This window comes from Zonotrichia leucophrys, chromosome 1 (genome assembly GCF_028769735.1).
Source record: "Zonotrichia leucophrys gambelii isolate GWCS_2022_RI chromosome 1, RI_Zleu_2.0, whole genome shotgun sequence".
NCBI classification, from domain to species: domain Eukaryota; kingdom Metazoa; phylum Chordata; class Aves; order Passeriformes; family Passerellidae; genus Zonotrichia; species Zonotrichia leucophrys.
The window spans coordinates 33346416-33358586 of record NC_088169.1 but is presented as its reverse complement, the minus strand read 5'-3'; the positions used below and the strand labels follow the sequence as shown (position 1 = coordinate 33358586).

Below are 12171 nucleotides of genomic sequence, written 5' to 3'. Positions count from 1 at the left end.
AGAGGTGGGAATTAAATTACATTCAAAGAGCATAAATCAAGAAGACAGTCTTACTTAACAATGGGTGGCTGCTGAAAAGTAAGTCTTGTAAAAACACAGAGTATAGTTTTACCAGTAAATTTCACTGAGTACTGAAAACTTTGGGATTAGGAAAGTTTTGAAGCCAAATTTTATCACAATTTTAAAATTGCAGACTCTTTACATTCAAGCAGTTTATGAAAAAGACACAGCCTATTTCTTGATTTCTCTTTGAATTTTGTAGCATATTCTTCCAAGTTTAAATTAGACTCATGGATAAACTGCCGTCTCAAATATTTTTTGCAATTTAGTCAGCTCATGCTCACTGTTGAAAATATTTTTTAAAGACTGATTTGAAATTACTTTCAAAAACACCATACACCCTATTAGAAAGGTAACACACCATGCCTTTTCTCTCAAGGAAATTTTCAGAAATCTATTTCTATTTTGTTAAGCTCTCAAACTCCAGAAAAAAAATACAACCACCACACATGCACGCCATACTTGCATTTTCTGATAATGTGTATTTATTTGTATCCAGAAATACAAATGCTGGGATCAAAATACGAATATAAATAGTATTCTAGACGCACGGCCCTACTTCTTAACACAAAGTAAACTGGAATGGATGTGATCCAGAAGAGAAAGTCATTGTCTGAGAACTTGAGGAGATGAAGCACATGGGTGTTTGACTTTTCTGATTAGGTCAGTCTGGGGGATCACTGGGATGGCTATCTAACTTAGAATGACATACTGGTACTAGTGCTACCTGTATTATTCAAGGCACATTGGGCACATAATTGTACTTTCATTTCACTATAACATCACAAGCTGCACTGCTAGCAACGAAATCACACACCCCTAACAAAAACTTAGGAAGGAAGGATAATTAGAAATCTAAAATTTCGTCTGTGTTCTATAAGAAAATTCAATTTGGCACATAGTTGGCTGTATTTATTTGATTAATAAAATTACACTCACTTATAAAAAAAATCATGTGTTGTCATGGTGGAAAAAAATGTTTTGAGAGCAGTATACTGAGAGTTTAGGCCAGGATTATGTGGGGGTTTGGTGACGGCCTGTGGTAGCCACAGTTTGGTCCATGGTATCACAAGTGATTGTGGATGACAAAAAAGTCACAGGACTCCAGAATGACTGCAAAAGAGAATAAGGGAGTGTGATACTGTAATCTCTGCACCAGCTTTCCCACTGTTGTTCAGAGGAAGTGTTTTGTGGGAGCTTATTCTGTTTTTTTTTTCCTCTGCAGCACTCTGTCTGGCAGTGCTGTACTTCCCTGGCTGCCTGTGTTATACTGTCAAATGCAATTATTTAACCAACTTTCCATGAGTTCCACAGTTGCTTTCATTTTAAGGATCCCATGAGCTCTGTAAGCACGGAATGGACTCTGTAGCATGCTCTATTTCACATTTGTCAGTAGTTTTTAAAATAGATGTCATCAGTATTGTTCTCTTCATCCATTTTATATTAATGTGCAATTTGAAAATGTTAGCATTTACCTGTTTTGGGCCTCACTTTAAGTATGTAAATCACAAATCTCACATTAAGTACTCATGTTACAAACACTCCACAAGTTTTGAATCCAAACAATGGATTCAACTCTTACAGAATATCATCCAATAATCTTCCTTATTGCTGATTTGAACTTAAACCCCTCTTCTGGTCAATGGTCTTAATTAATGGGGAAAGTTTTGGCTCAGACCTAGCAGGTCTGGTTTGTTTTAAACTTGTAATCCTAATACTGTCTCAGTAACAAGCCATCACCAGCTTCACTGTGGATATCTCATTCTTTGTGTCTTAGAATATATTGTGTCAGTACAGCTTCCTGTCTCTCAAGCACTGCTGAAAGAAGTTATAGAGACTTTAGAAGAGTATTAGGGGCTGTATTAAACACTAAAGGGAGCACCTGCATGCCCTTATAATAAGCTCCACAGGCTGGCTTAGGCCTCCAGGTCAAGTTATTGGGTGCTCCAATGACACCAGAGGCTGTTGCGTCTCCTATGACAAGAGCCATTTCCTTACCCAGATAAAAGAATATCCGTCAAGTTACTGGCTGATATCAGTGCCTGCTTTGCCTAGTTCAGTCCTTGAGAAAGCTTTTCCCTAGACATATGAATCAACACAACCACATCTTCTGCTTGTCCTTTATAAACAGCAAATGATTACAAGATCAAAATGAATGTTTTGGTAGAAAGAAGAGAATTCTCAGGTGTCCATCTCTGAGGCAATGAATTTCATAATTAATTTTATTCTCTAATGTCATGTATTTTTTAGGAAAATCCTTGAGGAGTCCAGATGCATACAGACACCAGCTTGAGGACCCAAGACAAAAGAAGAAAAGCAAAAGAAAGTAAAGTCTGTAGAAAGAAATACATCATCACAGATGTTGGATATCTCACTTGAGGAATGTCAGCAGTAACTTACTAAGTGCTTGAAGTCAGTCATGATCCAAAGTCATCTAAAGAAAGAGCTGCTAGGTAAACTAGATGGTCAGAACAATATTTATCCCTGGTTCAGGACTTAGTCCTAGCTAGACAGAGTTGTAGGCCATCATATCTCTTTAAATTATCCACCAAATGTTCAGTGTAAAAAAAATTACTGTTTAACTTCTCAAAGCAATTGACTTCAAGCTAAGATTTTTTTTTTTGTTGAAACATAATTTCACTTTAGATATAGAACATAGCTTTGGTTTTAGTATCTGAACCAGTGGCCTAAATTATGAGGAAAGAACTCCTCCTAGATCCCAGGGAGAAAGGTAATACTATTAAGGCCACTGAGTCTGGAAGAAAGGCCTTCATTTTTTCACTTGTATACCAGAACCATTCAAGAAGAGAGTGTGATGAACCATAAAAAGGTGGTGGGCATAGAAGCATAGAATAAGACTGATAACACTATACTTTTTTCTCAGTAGACAAGTGTAAGTTGAGCTAATTTTATGCTTGTGGAGGGAGGAGAAATCTAAAATTAACTGAAGGAAAAAGCCAAAAAACCTCTAAATGAAAAAGAATCTCACCTTTCATCTGTGGAAGTACATTCCCAATCCATAGTCTCGTTTTGCCTATTTTAAACGGTCTTCTGGAAAGAGATCTGGATGAGCCTTGAGTGTAAGCTCTGCATCTCTTGCTGGAATGAAATTGCTGAGTGCAGAAGGAAGGATTCTGGTAAACTGCTGAAATTCCACTGCAGCCTTTTGATATATAGGAAATAAGAAACCTACAGACTGTTTGGAAAAATAAAGAAAATGCAGAGAAATGCTCAGTCTGTAGGTTGAGGACATTTAGAATATTGATCACACACTGTGGTGCTCAGGAAGAACTCCAGAAGGTCACTGGTCCCACTTTCTAACTTTCAGATGAGAAATATGTTAAGGGATGTCCTTTCATATTAATAAATGATAAAGGCACTGACGTAAGAGGCACAAGCATTTCACCGTGAGCAAGAAGAAGAAGATACCTTGAAAAAAATAATCTGCCTGTGTAGATATCTAATATTATGAGACATGGCTTGCCTTTTCTTACTGCATTATATGGAAACCAGGAAAGAGCAGCCAATGGAAAAAGTACAATTTGTTATGGACAGCTTTTACAAGTTTCAGTGGGCACTTTGTTTTACAGTTTAGAAGGTGACACCAACCCTCCAGGTGGTGAGGCTAATGAAACAGTCCCTGGAGGTGTTTAAAAAAAGACTGGAATGACACGTAGTGCTATGGTTTAGTTAATGAGGTGGTGTTAGGTCATAGGCTGGACTTGATGATTTCCAAGGTCTTTTCCAACCTATTTGATTCTGTGACTCTGTGAAATCTGTCTGTCTTAAAATATTGAATCTTCCTTCCCACAAAGTCTGTCAGCAGTTCCAGAGCTACCTGGCATCCAGTCATGTAGGAGAGTAATTTTATCAGATATACGGCGAAATTTTGTATAAAAAGGAGGTAAACAGCCTTCCCTTCATGAAATGACCTAGTAAGAAGATAATTCATGGTGATAAATTCTTGAAATAAAGTGAGATGCTAGACACCAAGACACATTAGAGCTGCAGAAGTGTTTAAGATAGCTATCTGTCTGAGTTATTTGGCAGTATGCCTGCAGTTCCAGAAATAATTTCCTATCAGTTAAAGGCTCATGTGTCACTGCTGTTCCAGCTGATGAATGTGCAAACCTCCAGGTGGATGATTTGGAATTAGCTGTGGGTTAAATTGAATAAGAGGACTGCAACAGATAAGAGCTGCACAGCAATAAAAAATAATTTCTTTTTCTTCTTTTAGCTTCACTACTCATCATTGTCTCTGTGAAGACAGTTCTAGCTTTTGTAATTTTTATCATTTTTATTGGTATGCACAAAATAGCAATACACAGTTGAGAGTTGATTAAGGAGAACATGAGAAAGAAAAGGTTATCAAAATGCCTGATGTGTTTTAAACTACACCGCTACTTTTTCGTTTAGAAAGTTATATTAAAATTGTGTGACACTGCAGTTCCCCATTACTGCTGGACACTGAGAGAACAAAAACTGGCTACAAGGTTTTTTTTCTTTATTATTGGAAGAGTGGCTGTAAAAAAAGGAGCTGTCAATATGCTATGAATCAGAGCCAGGAAAACAGAGAAGATTGAATTAAGCAGACCAATATTATTTATACATTCTTAGTGGCCTTGGAAATGCTGCCCTCAGTAAAGACAAATAATGCCCAAGAATTTTTAATTGAAGGGGAGAATAAGAGGACTGACTTTAAATTGTCCTGAGAAACAAAGGTGATTATTTAAAAAACTCACAATCCCTTCTGCAACTTTGATAAGGAACAAATGTAACGTGAAGATACTTGGTTTTGAGGTTTTACATAGCCAAATGTGCCAAATGTGTTCATTTCACTGCTCATTTGGTTTTTCTTTCCTCTGTTCCCTTCCTTGGAAGGGTAAAAAGAAGTAGTGGAATAAATGCAAGTCTCTAGTATGAAATGATATGATAAGAACATATTCTAGAATGCTAAAATACAGTTCTTATATTTCTAGTGGGACAGCACACCAAAATGTTAACTTTTGCCAATTTGCAAAAGAAGCGAAAGAATACCTGAAGGTGAATGAGGATGTTCTTACTCCTACAGAAGGATATGGCACATAGATGTGTGCAGACCTTAATGGCCCCAATTTTAAATGATGCAGATCATAGAAAGCCTCTCTTTCCTGATCTCTAAGGTTTCTCAGCACCTGCCAAAGCACGGAGCAGTAAAGCAGTGACAGTAAGCCAAGTTACTGGGAACAAGCAGAGGAGTGCATTCAGGAACCTGCCAGCCTTCCATAAAAATCAATTTTTGATAACCCCAAATCAGAAAAAATTACACAGTAAAATATGTCCTCTGCTCTCACTGTAAGAGCACAAGGCAGTTGTGTCTGCAGCTTCTTTCTTGATTTAGGACAGTGGAAAAATTGGAATTATTTGCTTCCATCTTCTGTTCATGAAAAAAAGTCAGAAAGATTGTCAATATGAATGGATCTAGCAGAATCAGTCTTCCAAAGAAGGATCTGTTGGGATTGTCTGCTTTCAGCAGGTCTCCTGAGCAGCCATGAGCACAAGTGCAAGAAAAGCATACACTCATCATCTAACACGGGAATGTTCCACTTCCCACAAAACTCACACAGCATGGAATTGTTAAATAAACATCACTTTACCTGTTCAAGATCTAATGGTGGAAGGCACCTGATTGTGCATCATTTGTCTCAATACTACTACCAAAATCAATTCATTGTGCAGAGGGTTTGCAGGATCACCCCCCTAAAGGAAAATGGTTTCCATTATTGGAATATTTCTAGTATTCTTCTAAAATATGGCTGAAGGTGACTATTAGAGTAGAATAATTAATAATTAGAGATCAGGATATCCAACTCAAATTTAATCACCTTCTTGCACTACTTAAAATATCATTGTCATCCTGAAATTAAGTCTATACCTCCAAGTGCAGGACACAGGTTTACAGAGCAGTTAATCTGCTAATTAGAGTTAGCAAAATTTTAAACATGTATTCTGAAATCAGAAGGTTATCGTGGGTTTAGAAGACATCAGATTGGGCAGATCTTTCTAAAAATAAGGCTTTGATTCTGCCTCAAAATATTTCTTTTCTGTGCTTCTAATTTGAATTTTTTCAGTCCTTACAGAAGTAATTCCCCTCCATGACCTAAACACAACTAGTTTTCAGATATTTGAGACAAGGTAAAAAACAGAAGAAAGATTTTGAAAAATTAAAATTAACTGTTGGGTTAGTTTTTTTTTTTCCCCTATTAAAACTCAGAGGAAGAACACAGCAACAGCAATGAGAGACAGTGATGTTTCAAAGAACATGACAGCATTTCCGTTCCTTTAGAAGTACTGTTGCATTAGCTTTTGCTTGTTTGCAGGGTTTTCCTTTTGAGGAAAAAGGAACTCCTTTCAAGTCACATCCACTATTCATTTTTTCATCAAATACTGCCTGGAAGCGACACACATTTTTTGAGTTCATAAAAAATTATCTCCAAAAGGGAAAAGAAATAGAATTGTTGTTTTAATTATCTTTTAACTTCAATCTTTTGTAACAATTTGTCATGCAAAGGGTAGTGAAAAGCTATTGCTATTTAATTCTGGATGTATTTTGTTTGCTTAATAACAATTATTTAGACAGCCTGTAAAAGACATCACTTAGTTCAATACTGCAAAAGTAGTTTTTGAAAAAATGGGTAGTTTAGAATTCAATGGTCAATACCTTGAAAAATACAAAATTGTTTTTTAGTGTAAAACATAGTTGAAAATTTTGGAAAAGAATGAAAAGAACCTCTTTCTACATGTGGCAGCTATTTCATGTTTAATCCAAGTGTCACAATTGAATTCCTGTAATGCACTATTCAAGCCACAAGTGTTCAGTCTTTAGCTCAGGCACAGGGAACAACTACTGTGAGTAAATATTGCAGTGTTTAATGTTATGAAAAGGAAAAAAAAGGCCTTTGGCACACATGTTTTTCAATTTTATAATACAACTTTGAGAGAAAAAATAAGAATGCATGAAAACACTTTTTTAGCAGATTGAAATCTGAAGAAAGTCACATATTCCTGGTGCTATTATAATTTTTACTCATGGGCTATGCACTGTGAACTGCTACAATGACACAAACAAGAGGAATCTTGTCCTGCTTCAAGTACAGTACTTTGGAAATCAATGACCATCCTGTGTTTAATGAGTCGTAGAAAACACAGTTAAAAGCTTGAAAAACTGTAGAAGTTATGCCTACAGCTGCCTCACAGATAGGCAAGTCTTATTTATATCCAAATGATAGCTTTCTTCTCTGTCTGCCTTTTCACCTCTAAGTTAAAACCAATATGTGTAGGTAAGTGGCTAATTCAATGAACCCAGACCTCTACAGAAAGTCATGTGCACGTTTTGATCCTACCAGACATTTCTTAGTGTCTCTTAGTGGTTATTCCATATCAAGGAGATCGTCAGTTTCCCAAAACCTGTGGTATCAAGCAAATTTAAATACAAAAGAGCATTTTCATCAGCTTTGGCTTATTTGCTAGTGCCAGTGTACATTTCTCTGAGCCTTAGGGATATGGCAGCATTTTGAAGAAAGTATGAGAATGAAAAATAAAAATTACATATTTAAACTTTGCTTGAATTGTGAATAGCTCCTATGGTAAGGGACAATAGTAGAGATTTTAATATACAATAATTATTCATAAACATCGCTTACACTACAAATTCAGCTGAACTTTGTAAGAACTTTTTTCTTAAAACAAATAGCAGTTAGGAGAGAACTCTTCCATGTTTTTCTTTTTCAAGAAATTACATGTTAAAATTCTTCATCAGGCTCTGTGATGGTAAAAGTTAATGTGGTCTTTTTAATTGGAGATGAAACTGACTGTGTCCTTCACTTTTTCTGCACTTTCAGCATCCGTCCGCAGTGAGAAAACACAGCAGTCTTCACGGCTACAGGCAACATTTAAAGATAGAGGTATCCAACCCAGTAGACCAGGTTAAACAGCAGGAAGGATGTAGGAAAAAAGACCCTAGAGTAAGAGTCCAGTTCTAAGATGTCTATGTGAATCCGTCCTCTCCTCCATGAGCCTGATTTACACTCTTCATAACAACAGAAAAAGCTCTGACAGTCTTTCCCATCCAGACATTCATAGACACACGCATCTTCAAAATCTTGCCAATACATGGCATTGTTCAATGTGATGACTGTAGTTGGTGGTCTCATATCAAGTACAGAATAATTCTGAGGAGAGAAAAAAAATTGCAACAGTTTGACAAATTTCCCTGGATGGCGCAGATCAAAATTAATAATCACAGCAGAAAGCAATCATTTTTTCACACTTAGGAATTCACTTACCTGTCAGAATATAATTTTCAAGTTGTTTTAAACACTTGCAGCTACTACATTTAAGATGGATTCTCAAAAATAAGGAAGATATCCCCCCTCTCCATTTAATTATACAATGTCCTCCACTTCACATAGGTGCATTCACTGCCTCTTAACTTCACTATGATTTTTAAGAACAGATTTTGTCAGCAATAGATAGTGATCATTTCAGTACAGGATTTCCTGTACTGAATCCCGAGGCATGTCCCCTTAGTGCTTATCACACTAACCATGCTCAGAAATAGGAATTTTGATGTCATGCATCCTCACAGCAGCATTCATGCTTATAGATGTTTCCTTCTTCAATGTACTCCCTATTTACACTTTGTCAGCTTTTCTGTCACATCATTTACTTGGCACGCAAAATGCCTTCTCACAAGAGTCTCCCCTCTCATTAAACCACCCATTCCATCTTCACAAGTGTCACCTCCTCCACTGACATCACTAGAAAAGGTCCCATCAGCTTTGCTGCCTGTCAGTACCATCCTGACAAAGCAGACGCAGCCCTGGCAGCCTGGTTTATCTGCCTGAGGCCCTTCCTCTCCCTGGCACTGTGCCAAGCCTTGGCTTTGCCTGCAGGAACGTGCTGGCTGTGCCAGGAATAAGCTGGTTACAGCTGCTTGCATTTAGGAAAATGCTCTGGGCTCTTGCTTCCATACTACACAAAGTACTCAACATTACCTGCTGAAGGTGTTAGGGGGTTCCTGAAAACTTTCCTTCTGGATGTGAGGAACACTGGTGATATGACTGATGTGCCTCAGTGGAAATGTCTCCTTTTCATACTGACTTAATTTGCTTTCTACAAATCTTTTGGCATGCTGTAGTATTACCCATCTCATTTAAAATGCTGGTGCCTGAGCTAAGAACTTGATGTAGCATCCCTCTGCTTAGATGTTGGCACTGCCAACACAGACAACTACACCTGAACAACTGCCCTATGGAATCCAGTCAATTACTTCTAGACACAAATAATTTTATCATAAGTAAATGCTAAAATGTCTCAGGTGCATTCTTCTGTGAACTGCAAGCAGATTGCAGTTTAGAAGAAGCTGATTATTGCAAATCTATTTGTTGTGAATGACTTTGTCTCTGAGATTAGATGACAGAAATTACACCTGTATGGTCTTCTCTCTCTTTTGTAAAGTTTTGTGTGGCTTGTTTCAGGGCCTTACAATGTGTTGCCATGTCAAACAGGTATAAGATTATTGTATAAGCAATCCTTTTTTACTCTAGTACTATGGAAAGAAAAGACTATGACTAGAGTATACACGGAGTTCTGCTATATGACTGTGTCACATATTGTATATTTATTGCAGGTCTATGAGCATTTCCAACTCAGGGACTGAAATTTTCCATGCCTGTCTAAAATATTTATGTTTAAAAAAATAAAGGCTCAGAAAGGTTTTGGTGAGTGATGATAAAAAAGTGCTCTGGCTCTGCAAAGGAAACTTCCTCATGTGTGGGGTATTTTGTTGTTGTTTTCTTGTATCAACTATCTGCTCAGGACAGAAGAGAAAATAATCGCCCTAATAATTCAGAGAGATTAATCTGGTTGTTTTATTCTCTGCCATGTAGGAGCTATCCTGAAGTAACAAGATACGAGGGGAAGGTGGATGGTCCCCCCCACGTTCGATGTGTCCAGCTGAGCTGGGGCTGGGAGAGCAGCGCACACACCGCGGGCACCATCCCAGTCCCACCCAGGAGGTCTGCCAGGGCAAGGACTTCTCCAGGGCCTTGGACAAGGCAGTTCAGGTGCAGTGTTAAACATGCTTAATAATATTGTTTCTGACAAGGTATATGTGTGTTTTCTAGGAGGAAAAGAAAAGGCTTGGGATTACCTGAACATGGATTTACTAAGATTAATAAATTTCACCTTTTAAGTGTCATTACTACAAAACTGAAAAAGACAAAATGATATCTTGAGAGCCAGCGACATGGCTTATTTAAGCTCTAATTTGAAGGTTTCTTTGTATAGACAATGTCCTCAGTATAGACAAAGGTGCTCAGTAACTTAAGGTGAAAAAAAAACAGCGGGTAAAAAACCTGAAAAGAGTGAGTAAAAAACTTGAAAATGCTGTAGGATGCATTCCAAGCAGATCAGAATGACTAGCTCTACATAAAGGTTTTTAAACCCTAATGTCATTTTAATTATCTTTCCCTATAGCTTTTAATTGGAAAAAGGAAAGTGCTGCTACCCATTCAACATGCTCTGTTAACTTCATCTTCCAGAAAAGTCTGTCCAGGGAGTGACAGCAGTAGAAAGTGGATAGATGGGATGCTTGCTGTAAACCACTAATTGCCAATAAGACGACTCTCTAAGTTATATGAGGTCTTAAAATACATCAGAGAACTCATGTTTAAAAAAAAGGTATATATTATTATTTGTAAAATGATAGGGTAATAACATAGATCTGGCAGTTGTAAATGAGAAACTTCATCATATCCAACCTAAGAAATGCAAACCCCAGTGCTTGAGTTCTGGATCTGTTCTTATCTGATGGCAGACCATTCAACCAGCGGGTAAACTGGCTTCAGGCTTGCTGAATGCTTTATATTTGCATACACTATAGCAGGTATTCACACAACTTAGAGACACAATTTTGTGCTCTGTTCCAACTTTATTGCTACTCCCCATATTCCTTTTGTAGATAGAGTACAGCTACCTGTGTTCAACTTGTGTGCCTAAATTATTTGAAAATCCACCTGAAAGCTTACTAAAGGTTTTGCATATGCATAAATGAACTTCCTTTTTTTCTGTGAAACTTAGTTAAAACTCCATAGAAGTTTATAACATAACTTGTGCTTATTACTTTCTCATAAAATGTAGTAACTTCTGTATTATATAAAGCAGACACACAAAATTTCTGAGGTAAAAATAACACATAATATTCGATACTTGACCCTTCTCCCTCTCATATCACTTGATAAGTCCTTATAGAAAGAGGCAGCTATGTTCCTCTGCCACAGCTGAAAACAAACTGACCTTTTAAAAAAAAAGCAAAGCAATATTTTTAGTGAAGTCAGGGTAAAGCATAACATAGCAATACAGCTCTCTCAGGAATTAGTGCAAGTAAATGTCAACCATCTATTTGTGCCCCCAATTCTCTCACTGAATAAAGTAGCTTACTTACCATTACATGACCAAAACTTACATCAGGTAGCTTAAATAAAGATAAGAAAAGAATTATTCAGGAGAAAACATATTTAGTGCTTCACATGCATCTATATTCAATAGTATTCCTTGGATCAAGCCCTTAAATGCATAAAACACTCCATGCAGTGTGTTCTGTATATATTCAGCATAATATTCTGGACACTTGAAAACAGCATGAAACTTCAACAGAATTCATGACTGGTTTTCATAGACTTAAAATATTTATTTAACCTATGAAATGCTCAAACAATAGGTAACTGAGCATTTTTTCTGGTCCTGATTTAAATCTTGACAATGTTGCATGTTTTCTCATGTCTTCATTCACATGTCTGGAATTACATCCTACTAACAAAGTTACTCATGACTTTTTAATTCAGTCTTTTTATAGGATGGTAATTTTAGTTTGATCACTAGCAAGTTCATTTTGATCTCAAACTTTTCTTTTGGTAACAATTTTTTGCTTTTGTGAGCAATGCATTTTTGTAAGAAGCTATTTTAAGTTTAATGGAGTTGTCATTGACTAAGTCTGTGGCTTTCTAGACTTTCTCTAATCCCGTATTTGTTTCAGATTTTCCTTCATTAGTTCTTCATTCAATCATTTTC

The 12171-nt window shown here is 36.9% G+C and overlaps 1 protein-coding gene across 1 annotated transcript in view; it reads right to left on the bottom strand.

The window, feature by feature from the left end:
- Positions 1-528: 528 nt before the first annotated feature.
- GABRG3 (gamma-aminobutyric acid type A receptor subunit gamma3) overlaps positions 529-12171 on the bottom strand; it is a 300014-nt gene continuing 288371 nt past the window's right edge. The window contains exons 9-10 of the mRNA XM_064711367.1: positions 11546-11575; positions 529-8270 (exon numbers count right to left, since the gene is read on the bottom strand). Of these exons, the coding sequence (XP_064567437.1) occupies positions 7992-8270; positions 11546-11575 (309 nt within the window). The 3' untranslated portion in view covers positions 529-7991. The remainder of the gene's footprint in view (positions 8271-11545; positions 11576-12171) is intronic.